The sequence below is a fragment of the Stomoxys calcitrans genome, chromosome 1 (assembly GCF_963082655.1).
Source record: "Stomoxys calcitrans chromosome 1, idStoCalc2.1, whole genome shotgun sequence".
NCBI classification, from domain to species: Eukaryota; Metazoa; Arthropoda; class Insecta; order Diptera; family Muscidae; genus Stomoxys; species Stomoxys calcitrans.
The window spans coordinates 155,305,440-155,328,980 of record NC_081552.1 but is presented as its reverse complement, the minus strand read 5'-3'; the positions used below and the strand labels follow the sequence as shown (position 1 = coordinate 155,328,980).

Below are 23,541 nucleotides of genomic sequence, written 5' to 3'. Positions count from 1 at the left end.
GTACTGGTCTAAAGATTGGATCAGTGTGTCGGTCCGCATATTGTTAAAAGCCCCATCGATGTCAATGCATTCCGCCGGGGTGTATGTTTTGACATCGAAGGATTCTTCTATTTTATGCATAACCTCCTGCAGCGCAGTCTCCACCGACCTTCCCTTGACATAGGCATGCTGTTTGTATTTGAGCAGTTCGCTGGATGTCCTATTATTTATCATGGTGTCCACAATACGCTCCATGGTTTTGAGTAGAAAGGACGTAAGGCTTATGGGTCTGTAGGCCTTTGTTGTCGCATAACTTTCCTTGCCGGGCTTGGGTATAAACACCACCCTTGCCTTCTGCCAGGTTTTCGGAGTATATGCAAGTCCTTGCACGCTGTGAAAATATTGGCCAAACGAGGCGCCAGATAGTCCGCCTCTTTCTGTAGTAACTCCGGAAATATTCCATCAGGTCCGGGTGACTTAAGTAGTAGCAGTTTGGACATGGGTTTTTAAGAGAAACTGTTTACGACGTGCCCTGTTAAAAAGTTTGCGCACCTCTTTCCCACTATTGCGAATCTCCCCGGTCATCCAGGGTTTTTCTTGGGCTGATTTCCTTTCCCGAAGAGGACAACTATCTTCGAAGAACCCCACCAGTGCAGTCGTAATCCTGTTGACACTGTCATCAATATCTTCTATGCTTGGACAATCTAAATTATCTTGTCCAAGTCTTCTTCTTAGTAGTCTTCCGAATTTTGGCCAGTTGGTTTTCAACTTATTCCGGAAGCTTATCGGATTCGGCGCTGGCCGTGCTATTTCAGCCAAATCGGATAAAAATTACGCCCACTAAAAGCTCAAGAAGTCTAATCGGGAGATCGGTTTATATGGCAGCTATATCAGTTTGTGGACTGATTTGGGCCATACTTAGCACAACTGTTGGAAGTCATAACGAAACACCCGTGCAAAATTCCTTGCTCTGTAGGAGTTGAGGCGGCTGCATCTGCCGGAACGTAATTGAGCCGGAACTACTCTGGTTTGCAGGGAGAGGTCAATTTCTTCAGGTGCGAGAGGAGGCGGTCGTTTTCCAAGGGCTACATTCACCGGTAGCTATTTACCGCATCTGCATGTGTGTTGTCTAGACCCGCTTGACTAGAGTTTCTTGTAGCGCTGAACATCACGCTGTAGATCATGCAGATCTACCTCAAGGCTTCTGAGCGGTGGATACCCATCCACAAGATGATGATTTGGATGGTCTCGCACTGGTAGGATCTTTGTCTGCTGATGGAGGTGGTCCACATAAGAACTGAGGAGACAGCCCGTTGCAGTGCGAAGGACGGCATTCAAACAGATCTGAACATTATTCCACTCCATGTCAAATAGCTGACGAGACCACACTGGCGCTGCATAACTTACCACCGACCGGCCAATTGCTTTGTACGTGGTCAACAAGGTTTCTTTGTCAGCACCCCAAGTGCTGCTAGCAAGTGACTTGAGGAACATGTTTCTGCTTTTGACTTTATCGCAAATTGCTGTGGCATGTGGGGAGAATGTGTAAGAGCTGTCAAATGTGAAGCCAAGTATTTTGATAGTGGAAATCATTTCTCCAGCAACCATCATAGGTAGAGGTTAAACAGTACCGGAGATATCACCCCGTCTTGGAGAACTGCCTGTTTCACTCTACGGTGCTTCGACTTTTTTTCCCTAAATTCTACAAATGACTGGCGACCACGCAGATAATTCGCGACCCAGCGTTTCAGGCCTGGCTGGCGGGACGTGTTGGCGATGTCCTCAAATAATTTGGCATGGCTGACCAAATGCCTTCCAGTGCCACGAGAACCGTCCTATCACATGGCCTGGGCTGATTGAAGCCACGGCAGATGTGTGCGGTGATGGCATGTAAAGCAGTTTTTGTGCTATGCAGTCTTCGAAATCCATGCTGATGATAGGGGAATGGAAATTCTCTTATGAGGCTGGGGAGGGCAAAGCCTCAAATGTCTTGGCTACTGGTGAGACTACTCTGCCCATTTTCCAGACATCGGGAAGTATAAGAGTGTTGAAAGACAGGTTGAGGACTGTAGTGTTGGTCATTGGTTATTTAAAGGCGCCAATAACTCGCCTTGTCCTATCGAGCATAGACAGTCGGTATTGAGCAAGAACCGGTGCCACCCGGCCTCTCACCGAAACTCTCCACTCGATACCGCTTATTGTCCTCGACTACAGTTGCAGCTACTCCGTATGAAGTATTCCACTATCCGCGAACAATGGACGCGCCCAGTAGCTCGCACACAGATTGGAGCTCAAAGTTGCAGCCTCGTTGTCGCCCTCTGCATCCTCCTCGTCGGACCAAGTGACTCCTCCGACCTCTCCCGTGCGGCAATATACGCAACAGCAGCACCCCAGACCTACGATCCCATGGCAGCCGGTTGTACGTACCGGATTGACCCGATGATGTCCTTTATCGGCAAGGGCTGCCGGCTCAGTGTAAAACACACTGCTACAACAACAACAACACCAACTATTGCCGGGCTAGTGCCAGGAAGCGTATCTTTCATACACCATTCCGTGCAGTATAGGCCCATCTCGCCTGCGCCTGGCCCTAGTTGCCCCTACATGGAGTGTATGGGGATAGCAGTCAGGTCCGGCACTTCCGAGATAGAGCTATACAACGTGTACATACCGCCGGCTGGTGGCTGTGAACTATTCAATGGCCAAGCTTACAAGCCCGGCATTAGTGGGCTACTGTGTGGCGATAATCGTCTGGTTTTAGGAGTCTTTAATGTGCATCAAGCTTCATGGCATTCTCCCCTAGTTAACGACCAGCGGATCATAACAATGGCAGAGCAGATTGAAGGCTTACTACTGTCCTCAATCAGCGAGCTGAATCTGGAAATAAACATAAGCGGAATTGTGGCTGGAACACTTGAAGCAATGTAACTTAGGCACCGGTTTAGGCAAGCTGTGGTCTATTGTTAAATCACTCTCGAACCCCGTTAGACGGGATGACAGGACCTCAGTCACTTTTGGCGAAATAACCGTGACTGATCCGAAGAGATGTGCCAGGTTGTTCAACCGTCAATTTATTGTGCATCCCGAGAGAGACAGGGCAAGGAGGAGAGCCATTCGCCGTATTCGTGGTCTCCGAGCCGACGAGCAGCCATCACAATCAATTTACCATGGGCGATGTTACGAATATCATCCATTACGCCATATCATCCAAGCGTTGGGCCCAGACGGAATCTCTACACTGATGATGAAGAATCTGGATCTACCTGGAGTTGAGTACCTTACCACTGTCCTCAACCTGTCTTCAAACAATCTTATAGTTCCCGATGTCTGGAAAATCGGCAGAGTGATCCCGATACTGAAGCCTGGAAAGGACCCGAGTTTGGGGGAGTCCTACAGACCGATTTCCCAGTAGCAAAGACGCTTGGGGCATTTATCCTCCCGAGCCTCGTAGGAAAATTTCCATTCGCCCAGCATCAACATGGATTCCGAAGACTGCATAGCACAACAACTGCTTTGCATGCCATCACCGCACACATTTGCCGCGGCTTCAATCAGCCCCGGCCATGTGATAGGACGGTCCTCGTGGCACTGGAAGGCATTTGGTCAGCCATGCCAAACTATTTGAGGACATCGCCAACACGTCCCTCCAGCCAGGCCTGAAACGCAGTGTCGGTATTATCGGTATGGTCGCCAGTCATTTGTGGAATTAAGGGGTAAGAAGTTGAAGCACCGTAGAGGGAAACAGGGAATTCCCCAAGTCGGGGTGATATCTCCGGCACTGTTTAACCTCTACCTATCCTCCATTCCACCTCCTCCAGACGGCATAGAGATCGTATCATTGTTGATATCTGCGATAGGTTGAACATCTACCTCAACAAACTTGCCTCATATTTCGCTGCAAGAAATCTGAAGATATCTGCCACCAAATCTTCACATTGGTGACTACAAATACGCGTGAGGTACATACCGAGCTGACTGTGATGGTCGATGGAGAAATGATTCCGACTATCAAGTGCCCCAAAATACTTGGCGTCAAATTTGACAGTTCTTACACATGTGGCACTGTGGCATTTGGGGAGAATGTGTCACTTGCCGGCAGCACTTGGGATCAGTGTTGCCACTTAAGAAAACTATTTCCTGCTGTGGCATGTGGGGAGAATGTGTCACTTGCCGGCAGCACTTGGGATCAGTGTTGCCACTTAAGAAAATTATTTCCTACCAAAATTTAAGAGAAATCCCACCAAAAGCTGTACAAATCAAAAATGCAATATATGTTTTTATACCTTCCACCGAAGAGTTGGCCATTCCATTTGCACACTTTATACCGATCTCCCGATAAGAAATCTTGAGTTCATAAAGTCGTATTTTTGTCCCGATTTTAATGAACAACCTTTCGAGTTTGGAAAAAACGGATTTAAGTGTTTGCTACCCATTTTCGCCGTTACAGTGACTTGCATGGATCCTTCAAGATATATGCATTTCCTACCTACGAAATTTGTAAGAGCTCCCTTAATACCTGTGCCAGTTATAGTCAATATCAGAACATACGCCCTTTTTACTAAAGCAATGAGACCCTTTGTAATAGTATTGGAACCCTCGACATTCATAGTTTTATTCTGCACTCTTAACGAATACACAGATATGACAAGAAGTTATCCCCAGCAATTTTTCCAGTAATTAACTTGGCATTTCTATGTTGGAAAAACCTACCAAAAATTGAGGTCAGCTTACCAACCTACCAAGAGAATAAAATCCTACCAATTTTGGTAGGAACCTGCCAAAAACGGCAATACTGCTTGGCGTGCTGACAAAGAAATCTTGTTGACCACGTACAAAAAAAAATTGGCCGGTCTGTTAAGTTATGCAGCGACAGTGTGGTCTCTGTCAGAATACCGTCCTTCGCACTGCGACGGGAGAATAAGATCCTACTAGTGCGAAATCATAACTACATGGTGTCTAAGCAATACATTATGAGCTGTTATCGCAGAGACCATCCAAATCTCTTTTTTGTGGATTGGTTTCCACCGCTCAGAAACCTTAAGGTAGATCTACATTATCCAGAGTGTGAGGTTCAGCGCTACAATAGAGAACCTCTAGATCCAGCGGCATATCAACCGAATCTAGACAATATACATGCAGATGCAGTAAATAGCTAACGGGTGAATGTAGTCCATGGAGAACGACCGCCTCCCATTGCACCTGAAGAAATTGACCTCCCCCGGCAAACCAGAGCAGTTCTGGCTCAATTACGTTCCGGCAGATGCAGCCGCCTCATCATCTACAGGTCAAGGATTGATGCAGACGTGCTAGATGTATGTCCCGATTGTGACCAGGGACCACGTGTCACCTGTTTAACTGACCAGGGACCACACGTCACCTGTTTAACTGACCAGGGACCACACGTCACCTGTTTAACTGCCCAGCCAGACCCACTCGACTCAGACCCAGATCGCTCTGGATGCACCCCATCTTAGTCGCTGAGTTCCTGGATCTGGAATCAAGCAAACGAAACGAACAGAATCAAGCAAACGAAAGATAGAACACAACATACTGCTACAACAACAACAGGTTGTGACCATCACGGGGAGTTTCTATATCCATTACACCAGACGGCAGTAGACTTATTGCAAATTAAGTTGTATATAAATCCAATAGGCTTTATTGGATTTGGAGCTGCTATAGCAAACCATTGAAAAGTGTAGCAAACGGCGACATCAAATGATCTTTTACACGTTAAGAAATAAAAAACAATAGTTCAACTGTGGTTTAAATTAAAAATAAAATGTTTAGTCATGATATTTCACAATTTATTTATTTTTCTTCGCTTTTTGTTGCTGCCGGACTACCAAAACACTATTATCAGTATCAATTGATAAAAGTTATATATAATATGAGGTTTTATTAAGGCTGTGTTGTCAGACGCCAACTCAAGTTAGTCTCCAAGTTTCCGTGTAAACTGCCCTACTAAGTGGTGTTGCTCTGCGGCAAGCCGTTTGGACTCGGCAATAAACTTTATCGACTCAAACTTGAGCTTAGACTTGTATCGAACAGAAGTATCCCCCCTGCTCCTTACTGGAATGTTAATCCCCAAATTTGCATTTTGCATATTGAAGTACGAAATAAAACACAATGCAACTTCCTTCACTTGGTCAGGAATAGAAAAAGGATGGCAATTCTTGTTTTTCCAATTGGAAACATCAAAATATATTTTCTAAACACATAACTTACAAAACATATATCTACTTTACAGGAGAAAGAAATGTATTAATAGTATTGAAGTATAATTTTCGCGATTTTCATATCAGGCTATACTTCAATTAACCTTCAATATGTTGAGATCTTCCGAATATATTTCAGCCGATTAGAATAGATTTTAAAACAGTCATTAATTTGTAAGGATACACCTTATCTCTTAGCATTGGTTTTTTAGTAGCCAAACCTTCGCAAAAACTATCCCAATATAAGATGTTATTCAATTAAATTCACTTTATTTAATATTTTTTGTGTTGAAATAGAAAGAAGCAAATATTTAATTAACAAAAAGGATTAACAGTAAAACGATTAAAATATTTGAAATATATATTAGGTTTTTCATCAAAGGCATCGAAAAAAAATGTGATTAGGACTTTGATTTGACATCTAGAGTAGGTCCCAATCTTAAATAAAATGTATCTTTACAGCCTTACTGATTTTCGAAGCACATTTGGGTTGATTTTTATGTTTTGGACTCTAACCACAGGACTTGCAAATGGCAACCATACAAGCGGTATGTTGCCTTTTTGTCGTCCACCATTCGTACCACAAAATGATTCTGGTTTCGATAATGAACTTATAATTGGATTATTATTTTTGTGGGTACCTTTGATATCCTCTTCAGAATACAGTTTTTGTGTTTTTCTGGGAGCCTTTCGTGAATGTTTGCGCTTAGAATGATTTTATTTTTTCCATTTGGCTTTAGTCAACGTCTTTTTTGTCGAAATATCCTCCTGTTGTGGTCTGTTAAAAGTTAAGACAAAAAAAAAAAAACTGTAAGGCGATAAATGCAACAGATTTTGAAACATACTTCAACTTGGGCAGAAAATCTTTTTTAGCTTTAACCACGTGTTGGTCATCAGCTACTACTTCAGCATCCCACTTGCATGTTTTCGTAGATTCCTTAGATCCGTCCAAGGCGTTCTTGCTGCAGAAAAAATTGCAATTCGAAATCTTTAGTAACGACATATGTATGTATATAAAATTTCCTTGAATCTCACCTAAACTTGTTTTTGCCAGAATCTATTTCCATTGAAACCTGCTTGTTACTTAAAAAAAATTTATTTAATCACCTTTAACAATTAGCAGTAAAACATACTGTTCAAATATTACAACATCTGGAAAATCTGTATATTATTTTAATTAAAAAAAAAACATTTTTTTTATCGATATATGTTAATAGACAAGATAGAAGAATGCATAGTGTTCGGGTCTATTTGTAATTAATTTCCTAATTAGGCCGATATTTTCAGCTGTGGATCTTTTGCCATATAAAACTTCTCTACAAAGATGTGTCGCTCTGCAGCACGCCACACAGTGGGAAATTGGACCCCAAGTGTTTTTTAAATCAACGTATATAATTTTGGTATTTATAGTTATTGAAATATTTTTCCAAAATGATATATGTAGGCTGTATTTCTGGCCTGATAATGAAAACATAAAAACTTAATTCTAATCATCAACCTCGAGATCTTTTGTGTTCAGCTAATCTTCGTTTATTTTCCGATATTTCGTAATTTTATTGAATTGCATATTCATTGCGAAATATCGGAAAATAAACGAAGATTAATTAAACACAAAAGATCTCGAGCTTGATGATTTGAATTAAATTTTTATATAATTAAAACAGACCGAAGAAACTAAACCAATTATTTGAAGAAAATGCAAATACTTATCATCTAAAATTGTTTTTTGTTTTTCAAAGTATTCTTCAGCATGATTTATACACTTTTGCATGCGCTCAAATCAATTGTAGGATATAATTGTGTTGACCCACTCAATGTTACCTTTTCCTTACTTCTACATAAATTGCAAATTTTGCCCATGAACATTGCATTAAGGAACAGGGACGTACTTCTCACATATCAATGAGTGCAGTCCGATTCAAGTTTAAGCTCAATGATAAGGGACCTCCTTTTTATAGCCGAGTCCGAACGGCGTGCCGCAGTGCGACAACTCTTTTGAGGAGAACTTTTTTCATGGCATAGTACCACACAAATGTCGCCAGCATTAGGAGGGAAAGTTTTATGATGGTCTCGCCAGAATTTGAACCCAGGCGTTCAGCGTCATAGGCGGACATGCTAACCTCTGCGCTACGTTGGCTTCTATATAACAATTATAAAAATCCTAAGTACGGATATCCTATTATCATGCAAACAAAGTAAGGACTATAGACTTTTAGACTTACAACCTTGTGTTGCCTCAGTTCTGCCCATCATGTGCGAACGGATTTGTAATTTGAATTCATCAACATAAATTACATCCGGCGTGTTTTCAACCGATACATTACTGCTATTTTTTAAGGTGGAATTGTTAGTAATTGACGTTTCTCTAATTAACTCTCTAGATTTCTTAACAGATAAATCCAAAGGTACGTCATCTGGGCGATGCTCTTGGTAAAGCATCTGTTTTCCATGGGGCAAATGGACCACAGAATTTGCACCAAAGTGCACAGTTGGACGTTTTGTTGTTATGTTATGCTGCAAAATGAAAGAAATTTTAAATAAACTTGTGTACTTTTTTGTATCTAAACTGCAATTGCAAATGATTTTCAATACCTACCTGGAAATGATAGTTGTCTTTGGATTTTGCACTGGACTTGGATCCCATTGTTCTGTTCGTATTGTGGCCTAATTTTCTAAAATTTCTTTGAGTCATATTCTGCTTGTTGTTTGTATCAGAACAACTATCTTGGCTGGATTGACTTTGAATTTGAAAATCAATGGCATTTTTACAATTTTGGGCGACAACACTCAATTCATCTTCTATCTCACATTTGATTTTTTTAGCAGGGCTGCATATAATTGTTTCAACACATTTATGTTCCGTTCCAACGTTTTTATGCGGTTGCACTTGCACCGTGACTTGTCCTACGTGTTCATCATCTTGCTTAATGTCAGTTCCTTTTTTATAGGAATAAGAGTGGCAAAGCTCTTGGTCTGACGTCGTTGAGTTTGCATTTGAATTTTGATTTACTTCTAACTCAGGTGATGAAGAAAAAACTGTTTGTGGCGAAATGTTAATATTGGCCATACTGGATTTCATATTAACAGCCAATTTCTCGATACTTGCTAAACTTTTCCGACTATGCCCATTAATTAAATATTTGTATGATCGATACGGCTTCTGGGACAAACGTAAAGATCTACGACGGGGTTGGGTCGAATTCACAGATGCTGTGATTAAAGTTGGAAACTCAATTTTTGAAACTAAACATTTTTCGTATATTGTGGCAAACACGTACATTTTCGCTCCATTGCTTTTTATTTCACAAATTTTATTACAGCTCACCAGCGTATGCATTTATAAACTGTCGACTAGATTGAAACATTCATTGCAATATAACGGTTATTCGCAAACGCCATGTTATTTCGTAAAAATAGTGATTGGCAGCCGTGATAGCTGTGGGTATACATACCTCTCACTCTCAGTTACGTTATTTAACAAATCATCTTTTTATTTTTGTTTGCAAATGGCATTCAAGGCATTGGAATAAGATAACAATAGTTCGCCTGCGTTAAGTCATCGACGTCGCTAACTTTTGATAACACAAAAATTTCTAAAATCATAGGGTGACACGAAGTAATAAAAAATTAAAAAGTATGGAAATTATCAACCGTTTTTAGCTTCGGTCGCCAGAAAATAAAGCCGTCAGTTATCTACTTCCAGTCTGGAGGCCAGGAACGGACTTCGTTCAAAAAAGTAGATATACCAATTTAAAGGGGAGATCACTACCTTTAATTTGGTGTGTCACTTACCCCAGAACTGTTTTTTGTTGAACAAATGTTCCAGATTTTTGTTTTGAAACTGGAGGGCAGGACACTAAATTCAGTCTGGAAGCCATAAAAAGTGCGTGAACCAAATTAAAGGGAAGGTCAACACTTTATATTAATATGCACTAATTTAATATGCCACACATATACCCAGAACTGTTTTTCGTAGAACAATCCTTCCAGATTTCTATTTTGAAACTAAATGGCAGGCCATTAAATCCAGTGTGGAAGCCATAAATGAAATTCGCTCAAAAAAATGCGTACACAAAATTAAAGGGGAGATCAATACCTTCAATTTGGTGTACCACACATATCAAAGAATTGTTTTTCGTAGATCAATCTTTCGGGATTTTTATTTAGAAACTGGAGGGCAGCAGCACCGATACTCTTGATGGTAACATTTATGATAACTATACAGGGTTACTTGATATTTTAAACAATTTTCTATTTTAAGCCCAGTACGCAGCCCTAGTTAAATTTTCGCTTGACCAATCCGCCACTCTTGTTGGATGATAAATTATGCATTTATCAAAACTAAAACATTATTTAATACTGCTCATTCAATCCGGATTTAAGGCTCTCGTCAGCTGATTTAATAAAGGGAAAACAGATGATTGAGCCATTAAATCCGGATTTATAGGGCAGTGTAAACTGGGTTTAAGCGAAATTATGTACAAATAAAATTGTAATGTGGTGTAAAACACGTGAAAACATTGGATATTTATTCAATGAAGACGAAATAAATCTCTAATGCGTATAATGTGTACCCGCTGATTTTCATTCTAAACTGAAAGGATTGTATCAAAATATATTCATTTACAGGTAGTGGCAGTTGCCCAACAACAAAATATTGAGTGCACTATTTCAAAATCAGTGATTAGTACAACTCTGATTTTGAGTATGTTACTAGGTCGCACCATTTTTCGTTGTTTAGATGTGTTATGGTTCGTAACTATAATACACACACAACCAAAACAAGTTGACAGATAGTGTACTTCTCGAGAAAAAATTGTATTCAGCTGTTAACGGTACGCTACCTGATAATTATGTCATGGGTGGCACTATGTTCGCTTTCAACATTTTTTCATGATTAAAATTTTAAGATAATAGATTTTGAAGCAAGTAGGACATTCCCTCATTATTTATGAAAAAAATATGACATATGAAAAAATCAGCAAGGGCAAAGTTCATATTGCCTAAATTCGGGAGCCATGAACGACCCGGAACAAAGTTTGGACTGAACCATATCTACTACCAATTATTTTATGCCAACACTGGTACTCGGCTGAGGACCTGCATTATTAAGTGCAACAGTGGTAAGACAGGGAGACGGTAGAGCATACCTGGCATCACTTTATCTGCCTTTCGACTCTCCGACACCGCCAGCCACGTCGGAGCTGCAACGGTTGGTGAGGCAAGCAAAACAGACAGGAAACGAGGTACTAATATGATCCGATTTGAACTCTCACCACATTTCGTGGGTAGTACCAACACTAATAAACGGGGCCAAGCCCTGGCAGAGTTCTTGAATACTAACAACCTAATAACACTTAATATTGATAACATCTCATCAACATTCGGAAAATCTAATCGATGAGGTTCAGGATTGGTGGGTCTTCATGGAACACTCTTTCTCTGACCATCGCTACATTAAGTTTAGAATAGCACGGCCAGCGCCGAATCCCATAAGCTTCCGGAATAAGTTGAAAACCAACTGGACAAAATTCAGAAGGCTACTCAGAAGAAGACTTGGGCATGATAATTAAGATTATCCAAGCATAGAAGACATTGACGAAAATGTCTACAGGATCACGACTGAACTGGTGGGCTGCTTCGAAGATAGTTGTCCTCTTCGGGAAAGGAAATCAGCCCAAGAAAAACCCTGGATGACCGGGGAGATTCGCAATATTGAGAAAGAGGTCCGCAGACTTTTTAACAGAGCACGTCATAAAAAAGTGGAAGTTTATTGGGATGTGTGTTCAAACCATTTAAGTCACCCGGACCTGATGGAATATTTCCGGAGTTACTACAGAAAGAGGCAGACTATCTGGCGCCTCATCTAGCCAATATTTTCACAGCAAGTCCTAGGCACGCTGTGAAAGCCTGGCAGGAGGCAAGGGTGGTGTTTATACCCAAGCCTGGCAAGGCAAGTTATGCGACACAAAAGGCCTACAGACCCATAAGCCCTATGTATTTTCTACTCACAACCATGGATTGTAGACACCATGCTAAAGAGTTGGACATCTAGCGAACTGCTCAAATACAAACAGCATGTGTGACACACCAAATTAAAGGTAGTGATCTCCCCTTTAAATTGGTATATCTACTTTTTTGAACGAAGTCCGTTCCTGGCCTCCAGACTGGAAGTAGATAACTGACGGCTTTATTTTCTGGCGACCGAAGCTAAAAACGGTTGATAATTTCCATACTTTTTAATTTTTTATTACTTCGTGTCACCCTGTGATTTTAGAAATTTTTGTGTTATCAAAAGTTAGCGACGTCGATGACTTAACGCAGGCGAACTATTGTTATCTTATTCCAATGCCTTGAATGCCATTTGCAAACAAAAATAAAAAGATGATTTGTTAAATAACGTAACTGAGAGTGAGAGGTATGTATACCCACAGCTATCACGGCTGCCAATCACTATTTTTACGAAATAACATGGCGTTTGCGAATAACCGTTATATTGCAATGAATGTTTCAATCTAGTCGACAGTTTATAAAAGCATACGCTGGTGAGCTGTAATAAAATTTGTGAAATAAAAAGCAATGGAGCGAAAATGTAAGTGTTTGCCACAATATACGAAAAATGTTTAGTTTCAAAAATTGAGTTTCCAACTTTAATCACAGCATCTGTGAATTCGACCCAACCCCGTCGTAGATCTTTACGTTTGTCCCAGAAGCCGTATCGATCATACAAATATTTAATTAATGGGCATAGTCGGAAAAGTTTAGCAAGTATCGAGAAATTGGCTGTTAATATGAAATCCAGTATGGCCAATATTAACATTTCGCCACAAACAGTTTTTTCTTCATCACCTGAGTTAGAAGTAAATCAAAATTCAAATGCAAACTCAACGACGTCAGACCAAGAGCTTTGCCACTCTTATTCCTATAAAAAAGGAACTGACATTAAGCAAGATGATGAACACGTAGGACAAGTCACGGTGCAAGTGCAACCGCATAAAAACGTTGGAACGGAACATAAATGTGTTGAAACAATTATATGCAGCCCTGCTAAAAAAATCAAATGTGAGATAGAAGATGAATTGAGTGTTGTCGCCCAAAATTGTAAAAATGCCATTGATTTTCAAATTCAAAGTCAATCCAGCCAAGATAGTTGTTCTGATACAAACAACAAGCAGAATATGACTCAAAGAAATTTTAGAAAATTAGGCCACAATACGAACAGAACAATGGGATCCAAGTCCAGTGCAAAATCCAAAGACAACTATCATTTCCAGGTAGGTATTGAAAATCATTTGCAATTGCAGTTTAGATACAAAAAAGTACACAAGTTTATTTAAAATTTCTTTCATTTTGCAGCATAACATAACAACAAAACGTTCAACTGTGCACTTTGGTGCAAATTCTGTGGTCCATTTGCCCCATGGAAAACAGATGCTTTACCAAGAGCATCGCCCAGATGACGTACCTTTGGATTTATCTGTTAAGAAATCTAGAGAGTTAATTAGAGAAACGTCAATTACTAACAATTCCACCTTAAAAAATAGCAGTAATGTATCGGTTGAAAACACGCCGGATGTAATTTATGTTGATGAATTCAAATTACAAATCCGTTCGCACATGATGGGCAGAACTGAGGCAACACAAGGTTGTAAGTCTAAAAGTCTATAGTCCTTACTTTGTTTGCATGATAATAGGATATCCGTACTTAGGATTTTTATAATTGTTATATAGAAGCCAACGTAGCGCAGAGGTTAGCATGTCCGCCTATGACGCTGAACGCCTGGGTTCAAATTCTGGCGAGACCATCATAAAACTTTCCCTCCTAATGCTGGCGACATTTGTGTGGTACTATGCCATGAAAAAAGTTCTCCTCAAAAGAGTTGTCGCACTGCGGCACGCCGTTCGGACTCGGCTATAAAAAGGAGGTCCCTTATCATTGAGCTTAAACTTGAATCGGACTGCACTCATTGATATGTGAGAAGTACGTCCCTGTTCCTTAATGCAATGTTCATGGGCAAAATTTGCAATTTATGTAGAAGTAAGGAAAAGGTAACATTGAGTGGGTCAACACAATTATATCCTACAATTGATTTGAGCGCATGCAAAAGTGTATAAATCATGCTGAAGAATACTTTGAAAAACAAAAAACAATTTTAGATGATAAGTATTTGCATTTTCTTCAAATAATTGGTTTAGTTTCTTCGGTCTGTTTTAATTATATAAAAATTTAATTCAAATCATCAAGCTCGAGATCTTTTGTGTTTAATTAATCTTCGTTTATTTTCCGATATTTCGCAATGAATATGCAATTCAATAAAATTACGAAATATCGGAAAATAAACGAAGATTAGCTGAACACAAAAGATCTCGAGGTTGATGATTAGAATTAAGTTTTTATGTTTTCATTATCAGGCCAGAAATACAGCCTACATATATCATTTTGGAAAAATATTTCAATAACTATAAATACCAAAATTATATACGTTGATTTAAAAAACACTTGGGGTCCAATTTCCCACTGTGTGGCGTGCTGCAGAGCGACACATCTTTGTAGAGAAGTTTTATATGGCAAAAGATCCACAGCTGAAAATATCGGCCTAATTAGGAAATTAATTACAAATAGACCCGAACACTATGCATTCTTCTATCTTGTCTATTAACATATATCGATAAAAAAAATGTTTTTTTTTTTAATTAAAATAATATACAGATTTTCCAGATGTTGTAATATTTGAACAGTATGTTTTACTGCTAATTGTCAAAGGTGATTAAATAAATTTTTTTTAAGTAACAAGCAGGTTTCAATGGAAATAGATTCTGGCAAAAACAAGTTTAGGTGAGATTCAAGGAAATTTTATATACATACATATGTCGTTACTAAAGATTTCGAATTGCAATTTTTTCTGCAGCAAGAACGCCTTGGACGGATCTAAGGAATCTACGAAAACATGCAAGTGGGATGCTGAAGTAGTAGCTGATGACCAACACGTGGTTAAAGCTAAAAAAGATTTTCTGCCCAAGTTGAAGTATGTTTCAAAATCTGTTGCATTTATCGCCTTACAGTTTTTTTTTTGTCTTAACTTTTAACAGACCACAACAGGAGGATATTTCGACAAAAAAGACGTTGACTAAAGCGAAATGGAAAAAATCAAATCATTCTAAGCGCAAACATTCACGAAAGGCTCCCAGAAAAACACAAAAACTGTATTCTGAAGAAGATATCAAAGGTACCCACGAAAATAATAATCCAATTATAAGTTCATTATCGAAACCAGAATCATTTTGTGGTACGAATGGTGGACGACAAAAAGGCAACATACCGCTTGTATGGTTGCCATTTGCAAGTCCTGTGGTTAGAGTCCAAAACATAAAAATCAACCCAAATGTGCTTCGAAAATCAGTAAGGCTGTAAAGATACATTTTATTTAAGATTGGGACCTACTCTAGATGCCAAATCAAAGTCCTAATCACATTTTTTTTCGATGCCTTTGATGAAAAACCTAATATATATTTCAAATATTTTAATCGTTTTACTGTTAATCCTTTTTGTTAATTAAATATTTGCTTCTTTCTATTTCAACACAAAAAATATTAAATAAAGTGAATTTAATTGAATAACATCTTATATTGGGATAGTTTTTGCGAAGGTTTGGCTACTAAAAAACAAATGCTAAGAGATAAGGTATATCCTTACAAATTAATGACTGTTTTAAAATCTATTCTAATCGGCTGAAATATATTCGGAAGATCTCAACATATTGAAGGTTAATTGAAGTATAGTCTGATATGAAAATCGCGAATATTATACTTCAATACTATTAATACATTTCTTTCTCCTGTAAAGTAGATATATGTTTTGTAAGTTATGTGTTTAGAAAATATATTTCGATGTTTCCAATTGGAAAAACAAGAATTGCCATCTTTTTTCTATTCCTGACCAAGTGAAGGAAGTTGCATTGTGTTTTATTTCGTACTTCAATATGCAAAATGCAAATTTGGGGATTAACATTCCAGTAAAAAACAGCGGGGATACTTCTGTTCGATACAAGTTTAAGCTCAAGCTCAAGTTTGAGTTCGATAAAGTTTATTGCCGAGTCCAAACGGCTTGCCGCAGAGCGCCACCACTTAGTAGAGAAGTTAACACGTCAGATTATCCATTGGTTAGTTTACGGATACCAACTTGAGTTGGCGTATGACAACACAACCAAAATAAAGCTTCGTATTATATATGACAACTTTTCATTTAATCATTTTTATTAATCAAACATCGCCCACCCGGGCTTTACATTGATAGATTGGAATTTTCAAGTTGTTATAATACAAGAATCAATATTAAAATCTAATATAATACTACCACTAAAATAAATAACTTAACAATTTTATTAAATGTAAAAAATGCCATGTTGTCTGCTCATAGACTAGACCAACTTTTACAGCCCACTCGAGAAATTGAAATTGTATGCTACATATTGGGTTGCCCAAAAGGTAATTGCGGATTTTTCATATAGTCGGCGTTGACAAATTTTTTCACAGCTTGTGACTCTGTAATGGCATTCTTTCTTCTGTCAGTTATCAGCTGCTACTTTTTGCTTGCTTTAGAAAAAAAGTGTAAAAAAAGTATATTCGATTAAAGTTAATTTTAAGTTTTATTAAAAATGCATTTACTTTCTTTTAAAAAATCCGCAATTACTTTTTGGGCAACCCAATATATAAAATTTTTGGAATTTTGCAACCATTTAATACCGATAATAGTATTTTGGTAGTCCAGAAGGAAGAAAATGTGAAAAAATAAATTCACTTAAAAACATGACTAAACATTTTATTTTTAATTTAAACCACAGTTGAACTATTTTTTTGTTTCTTAACGTGTAAAAGATCATTTCATGTCGCCGTTTGCTACCCTTTTCAATCGTTTGCTTTAGCAGCTCCAAATCCAATAAATCGTATGAGATTTATATCCAACTTAATTTGCAACAAGTCTGCTGCCGTCTGGTGTAATTGATATACGAACTCCCCGCGATGGCTACAACCTGTGATGTTAAGGGTCCATTTTTTCACCAGTTTCATTTTTATCTTTGCTTTAAAATCTTTTCTCCAGGATTACAAGGAGGCGATGTTTTTTAACAACCCAATTGACTGAGGGCTTACAGTTCTTCGGCCAAACTTTTCTTGGTCGTTTATATATAAACTTAACCGAAGACAAAGGGTAACCGATATATGTGACGATAACTGTTGTATGTTAAAAATACACCATACGAAAGTCGTTTGCGCACTTTATTTGCAAAGCAATTGGCATAATAAATACTTTGGCGTAACTTCACTTAATTTTGCCCCTAGAAACAACAACTTTTCGAAAAAAAAACTTACAGGCAATGTGGGGAGCAGGACTAAATTTAAAAAAAAATAGTCCTGCTCCCCACCACAATAAACCAAAGAGGGATTGCGTGTACCGATTTTGATTGAATTAAGCAGAGGCAGAGGTTGAGTAATAAAACATGCCATACCGAATTTTGTACAAATCTGTTGAAAATTGTACCAAACATGCTTATAAGTGAAAATCGAGCGATATGTATGCATGAGAGCTATATCTAAATCTGAACCGATTTTCACCAAAATTCATAACAATCTTTGAGCTATAAAAGTGATATGTGGACATTGATGGGATGAAAAAAGAGATCTCTGCCTTGATTTCAACATAAAGGCAGACGGACAAACCATATAAAAAGAATATGCGGACAAACGGATATGGCTTTGTACTATATTTTTATTATCACAGCCACAGTAGTGGTGTAGGGTACAATATGTGCTTTAAGAATAAGAGCCACATGATTGGATATGTTGAAAGGTGCTGTGCGAACATAGCTAGCAGTGGGTGGTAAGTGTTGTCGTCGTCGCCTTCTGCGTCATCGTCGTCTTCTGCGTCCTCGCCGCCTTCTGCGTAATACCTTTTGGGCTGTTATCGCAGAGACCATCCAAATCATCATCTTGTGGATAGATATTCACCGCCCCGAAGCCTTAAGGTAGATCTACATGATCTAGAGCGTGAGGTTCAGCGCTAAAAGAGAGAACCTCTAGATCAAGCGGCATATCAAGCAGGTCTAGACAACATTCATGCAGACACGGTAACAGATGCGGTAAATGGCAACCGGGTGAATGTAGTCCTTGGAGAACGACCGCCTCCCATTGCACCTCCCCGGCAAACCAGAGTAGTTATGGCTTAATTACGTTCCGGCAGATGCAACCGCCTCAACTCCTACAGAGCAAGGATTGATGCCGACGTGCATGATGTATGTCCCAATTGTAACATGGGAGCGCACGATACGAGCCATCTGTTTATCTGCTCAGCCAGACCCACTCGAATCAAACCCAGATCCCTGTGGACGCACCCCATCTTAGTCGCAGACTTCCTGGGTCTTGACACTCAACAGAATTAAGCGGACGAAAGATAGAACATAACAAACTGCTACAACAACATCGTGAAACGATCGATGTAATTTTGCGTATTTTGCTTATTGGGATCAAATTGGGTCCAAATAACTCTGTTTTATCATAGTAGCTTTTGTTGTGTGACTTTTGTTTGTGTTATGTTCTCAAATAGAAAGCGGCATATTTTGCCCACAATAAATAGGCAATTTTCGCATGAATGAAGTTAGTACTAGGCCTAAAGCCTAGTATTGTCTTCTTTCGCAGCGAAATTGCCTACTAAATTATTGCGAAATCCGACCGACTCTATTCTTTGCCAGAACACAAACAAAAGTCAAACGACAACACACAACAAAGACAACAGCATAGAAGCAGTGTTAATTAGTGCCTATTTCGTGAGCATTTAATTACATTTGTAATTAATTTGAGTATTGATGCAGCGACATGTCGCTACTATTTTGCTTAGTGAGTACTCTGATTAAATATTGTATAAGCTGTGTTCTGGAACTCGAAAATTTTTTCAAATTTGCACAAATTTTTACTGGAAGTCGTTCGCGTACTTTATTCGCCAGCAGAAGAGAGCGCGAGAGAGCGCAAATTTTGACAGTTAGAAAATAGAAAACCTGCAATTTTCTACTGGAACTTTTATGCCAGCAGAAATTTGGAAATGGATCAAAAAGGCAGAGGCAAGTAAAAAATATAAATATTGTTTACTGGTAATTGTTAAATTAGTTTAATTTTTATTTACTTTTGATGAAAATTTATGGCAGCAGCTAGTGTTCAGGTACAGAAAACTCGACAAATGAAGTTGTATTTTTACTTCTAGTCGGTTGTTCTACATTAGAAGGTAAGTGCAAAGTTTGCACAATTATTTGGAAAATCTTGAAAAATTAAAAACATTGTATCCTTTCAGACACCAAGAAAAAAGCAATTATCAGTTTCTCCGTCCTCATGGGAGAGCTACGTTGAAATCAACATTGTTCCTTTGAATTTGTTAAGGAGAGAAGATGCTGCCATGGGATTGAGAGGGTCTAGTTTGGCACTTAAACAAGTGACGCACAGTGGGTTAGAAAAAATTTGTGCAAATTAGTCTGCCAATTGTGAACGGATGTTGATATCTTTAATATACAAAAGCAATAGATGATATCGAATGGAAATTGTCCAACGGGAGGAGTAGTTCCTCATGCGTCTTGGCTACTGATGAGAGAAGGGAGATCGGTCTGTATGACTCCCCCTTGCACGTGTCCTTTTTAGTTTTCAGTAGTGGGATCAGACTGCCTATCTTCCAATCATCGGGTACTATAATAGTGTTCAGATAGGCTGAGGACAGTTGTAAGGTAATCGACTCCAGGCAGATCCAGATTCTTCAGCATCAGTGTAGAGATTCTGCCTGGAACCAGCGCTTTCCTCGACTTGATGCTACGGATGAGATTCGTAGCTTCGTGCATGGTTGTTGTTGTAGCAGTGCGTTGTACACTGAAAGACTTCATCGGGCCAATCAAAGACTCCATCGGGCCAATGCGGTACGTACAACTGCCGTGGGATTGCACGGTAATTTGTGATTGCTGTTCAGCAGCTCGGAAATCACGGATATACAAATGGCTCCCTAAATTGACGTTTATCTAAAAAAAAAAATACCTCAAAAGCATAGCCAGCATTTTTTATTTAAAAAAAAATTGTTTTCCAAGCAAGTAAATAAAAAACCAACAAAAAAAAATCAGTTGTCGTTCGCGTACTTTTGCTACCCTTCTGCAAATTTTTTAATAGAAAAGCACGCGAACGGACCTATTCGTTAGTGATAATCTCATTCATATTTTTAACTACAAACATCTGGCATCATTAATGAGGCATGTTAGAAGAAGAATTTAATTTTAATTGTTTACAACATTATTTCATTATTTAAAAAACAACTTCTGTCGGACAAAATCGCTTTCTGATTGCCCTTTATATAGATAAGAAAGTGGGTGAGCTATAAAATGTATAACGGCGAATGCATAGCAATCAAGGACATTAAACCCGGCCTTAAGAACATAAATGTAATTTTTATTGTGCTCGAAATAGGTAAACTATGTAATTTTAACTAAATTAAATTTAATATCCTTCTTTTTTTCATACAAGGTACTGCTACTGTGACTAAAGAAAATAGAGAAGTTAGAAATTTTAAGGTTGGGGATCATACAGCCTGTATAAATGTTAGTATTTGGGATGAACCAGGAAAGCTTATTACACCAGGAGATATTATAAAATTAACCAAAGGTTACGCTTCAATTTGGCGTCATTGCCTTACACTATATTCTGGAAAAAATGGAGAAGTATATAAGATTGGCGAGTTTTGCATGACATTTAACGAAGCTGTAAATATGAGTGAGCCTAAGCGGCCAGATCAACAGACTGTTGGTCCCACACCTCAAGTTATGGCTCCTGCACAAATGACATCCGGTGCAGGAACATCGCCTGTCGTTGTTGGTCAACCGCAACAAGTTTCAACAGGTGTTACCAATAACAATGGAAACGCCGTTCCAAGGCCACCAACGATAGGCGTCACTGGGGTAAGTGGAGTTCAGGTTGTAGCCAAGCCAGTGCAACCGGTTGGTATAATTGGTAATGGGGCCGCATCTAAAACGACATCCCTAGGAACTACAAATGTTGTTACTCCATCTCAACCGGCATCGAAAACTTCAACAAGTCGCGGTGGTCGCACGAATGTTACACGAGCTAGTAACATAAAAACAGAAAGAAGATGAAGTTTTGAAAATAAATTTATTTTATAAGCTTAAATAAGGTAGTAATATATGTACAAAACTGGATCATTGTTGTTTCCATTTAAGGTGGACACAAAATTTCAATTTAACAGTGAAGTCCAATGTTAGCAAGACTTAGTCTTCCGTTGTTGTCTGGAGTTCCAATCATCAGGTATGTGTTATACCGTCTAGATTGTGCAGATGAGCTGACGCCTCATGTCACAACCAGTGTTACCGTTTTTGGTAGGTTCCTATCAAAATTTATAGGTTTTCATTCTCTTGGTAGGTTGGTAAGCTGGCCTAAATTTTTGGTAGGTTTTTAAAAAATATAAATACAGTCGGACCTTGATTATCCGGAATGTTCGGGAGCAGAGGCATTACGGATAATCGATTTTCCAGAATAATGGAGTCAAATTATTTTTGCAGTTTTTACACTTTTTTTTAGTAAAGTAAACTGCAATGTTTTTAATATTTAATATATAATTATTAAAAAAATTAAAAACAGGCATGTATAGATAACCTCCTTTGAATATATTTCATCATCAGATTCGTCTGAAATATCGTCATCATATTCATTTGAAATACCACCATCAGATTCATTTTATCTGTGACATTTGTGTAAATCTATAATTTCATAATGAAATGAAACTGCGAATTGGGAAGCATTGTTGTCACACCTGTCCCATCTTTTTATTTCCTCAGTGTTAAAGTCGTTCATTACTTTTAATTTTTGTGTTACATTATCGGATGCATATGTCGTATCGAAGTCTGAAACAGGAGTAGATAAATTTTTAAAAATATTTTTTAATTCCAGTTATATTCATTTTCTGGGCGGGGCAATTTACCCAAGGCATTTTGTAAAACAAATTTCCAGTCATTATCAATTGACCCAAGTGTTTTCTTTATGTTACATGACTAGTCTTTGTTCAATATTTTAACGAAATGCAATTTAAAGCTCCATATTACACCATAGTCTATCGGATGGTTTAAAGAAGAACAAATCGGTGGAAAAAATTTTTCCATAATATTTTCAGATTTGAAATTATTTCCGTTTGGTTAAGTCTATTGACAATTAAGATATTGACTTAATAAGAACTGAAAGTTCGTGAACTTTCTTTAAAGCTCCTGGCCAAGCTCTTTTTCCAATAAGTAACGCCTTGCACTTGTACGCATAATAAAGCAGTCGGTTTCACTTTGGCACCTTATGCCCATCCACGAGTGCTTCATCATGGCATACGAAACTGCTTTCAGTCAAACTTCCAGTTTCAGTTTGTTTCCTTTTTCAAAAGTAATCCATAAACTGGAGCCACCGTTGCTCAGAGGATAGCTTTTCCACCTATGACGCTGAACGCCCTAGTTCGAATCCAGGCGACATTTGTGAGCCTGTTAAAACTTCTCCCAATAGAAGTGTCATACTAGGGCAGCCAGTTCGAACTCGGCTTTAAAAAGGTGGTCCCTTATAATTGAGTTTTTTAGAGCGCACAACAAGTATATCACTGGCTTAGGTGTATGTCCATGGCATGGGACAGATTAATAGAATTGATCTTAAATTTGAATCGGACATCACTCATTGAAATGTGAGATGTTTTTTCATATTGTGCGTGGGACAATTTGCAAACTTGCAGTAGTAAAACGTATTTACACTCCCGGATAATAGAGGTAATCACGGATAATCGAGTTAATCGAAAAAGACAACAATATATTTTCCATCCCAGATAATGGAGGTTTTCGAATAATTGATTTCCGGATAATCGAGGTCCGACTGTGTCTACCGAAAAATCACCGGGTATAACTTAAACCTATTTCATTACCGGTCGCTTCTGTCTACTCGTTGCGAGTGCAGAATAAAAAACATGGGTGTCGAGGAACCCAATGCTGTTATAGGGGTTCGCACTGTTTAAAATTTCAAAGAAAAAGTGTTTAGGGATCTGTTCCACAATTTCGTAAATTTTTGGTAATAGGGCAATATGACCAGATCTGGTCTATACTCGGATGTTGAAAGGTCCTTTCAACTCACTGTTACGGCGAAAATGGGTAGTAAATACGCATTTATGATCTCAAGCTCTTAAACCGGGAAATCGCTTGTTTTTCATTGAAATCAGAGCAAAAGCAAAAACATTTTTCGTACTCAAGAAATCAAATCGGGAAATCGGTTAAAGGAATCGATTAAATAGGCTGTA

The 23,541-nt window shown here is 38.6% G+C and overlaps 3 protein-coding genes across 14 annotated transcripts; 2 read left to right on the top strand and 1 right to left on the bottom strand.

The window, feature by feature from the left end:
• Positions 1 to 6,447: 6,447 nt before the first annotated feature.
• Positions 6,448 to 9,752, bottom strand: LOC106088626 (uncharacterized). Of its 10 annotated transcripts, XM_059360120.1 has the most exons (8): positions 9,650 to 9,752; positions 9,476 to 9,548; positions 8,794 to 9,407; positions 8,420 to 8,711; positions 7,331 to 7,358; positions 7,233 to 7,280; positions 7,043 to 7,159; positions 6,448 to 6,975 (listed from the first exon to the last, which is right to left on the bottom strand). In XM_059360120.1, the coding sequence occupies exons 2-8, from the start codon at positions 9,486 to 9,488 to the stop codon at positions 6,915 to 6,917; spliced, it is 1,173 nt and encodes a 390-aa protein (XP_059216103.1). In that variant the 5' UTR covers positions 9,489 to 9,548; positions 9,650 to 9,752; the 3' UTR covers positions 6,448 to 6,914. The 10 variants fall into 10 exon arrangements, with proteins under 10 accessions (XP_059216103.1, XP_059216100.1, XP_059216101.1 ...); XM_059360117.1 differs by having other exon boundaries at positions 8,794 to 9,548; positions 9,650 to 9,727; XM_059360118.1 differs by having other exon boundaries at positions 8,794 to 9,729.
• A 2,797-nt stretch (positions 9,753 to 12,549) lies between these two features.
• LOC131994029 (uncharacterized) lies at positions 12,550 to 15,815 on the top strand. 3 transcript variants are annotated; one of them, XM_059360115.1, is made up of 8 exons: positions 12,550 to 12,615; positions 12,717 to 12,789; positions 12,858 to 13,471; positions 13,554 to 13,845; positions 14,908 to 14,935; positions 14,986 to 15,033; positions 15,107 to 15,223; positions 15,288 to 15,815. In XM_059360115.1, exons 2-8 carry the CDS (start codon positions 12,777 to 12,779, stop codon positions 15,607 to 15,609), a joined length of 1,434 nt encoding a protein of 477 aa, XP_059216098.1. In that variant the 5' UTR covers positions 12,550 to 12,615; positions 12,717 to 12,776; the 3' UTR covers positions 15,610 to 15,815. The 3 variants fall into 3 exon arrangements, with proteins under 3 accessions (XP_059216098.1, XP_059216097.1, XP_059216099.1); XM_059360114.1 differs by having other exon boundaries at positions 12,561 to 12,789; XM_059360116.1 differs by lacking the exon at positions 14,908 to 14,935 and having other exon boundaries at positions 12,561 to 12,789; positions 13,554 to 13,849; positions 14,989 to 15,033.
• A 4,635-nt stretch (positions 15,816 to 20,450) lies between these two features.
• On the top strand, positions 20,451 to 21,427 carry LOC106088625 (SOSS complex subunit B homolog). The gene is made up of 2 exons (XM_013254220.2): positions 20,451 to 20,681; positions 20,739 to 21,427. The coding sequence occupies exons 1-2, from the start codon at positions 20,597 to 20,599 to the stop codon at positions 21,362 to 21,364; spliced, it is 711 nt and encodes a 236-aa protein (XP_013109674.1). The 5' UTR covers positions 20,451 to 20,596; the 3' UTR covers positions 21,365 to 21,427.
• Positions 21,428 to 23,541: the final 2,114 nt, after the last annotated feature.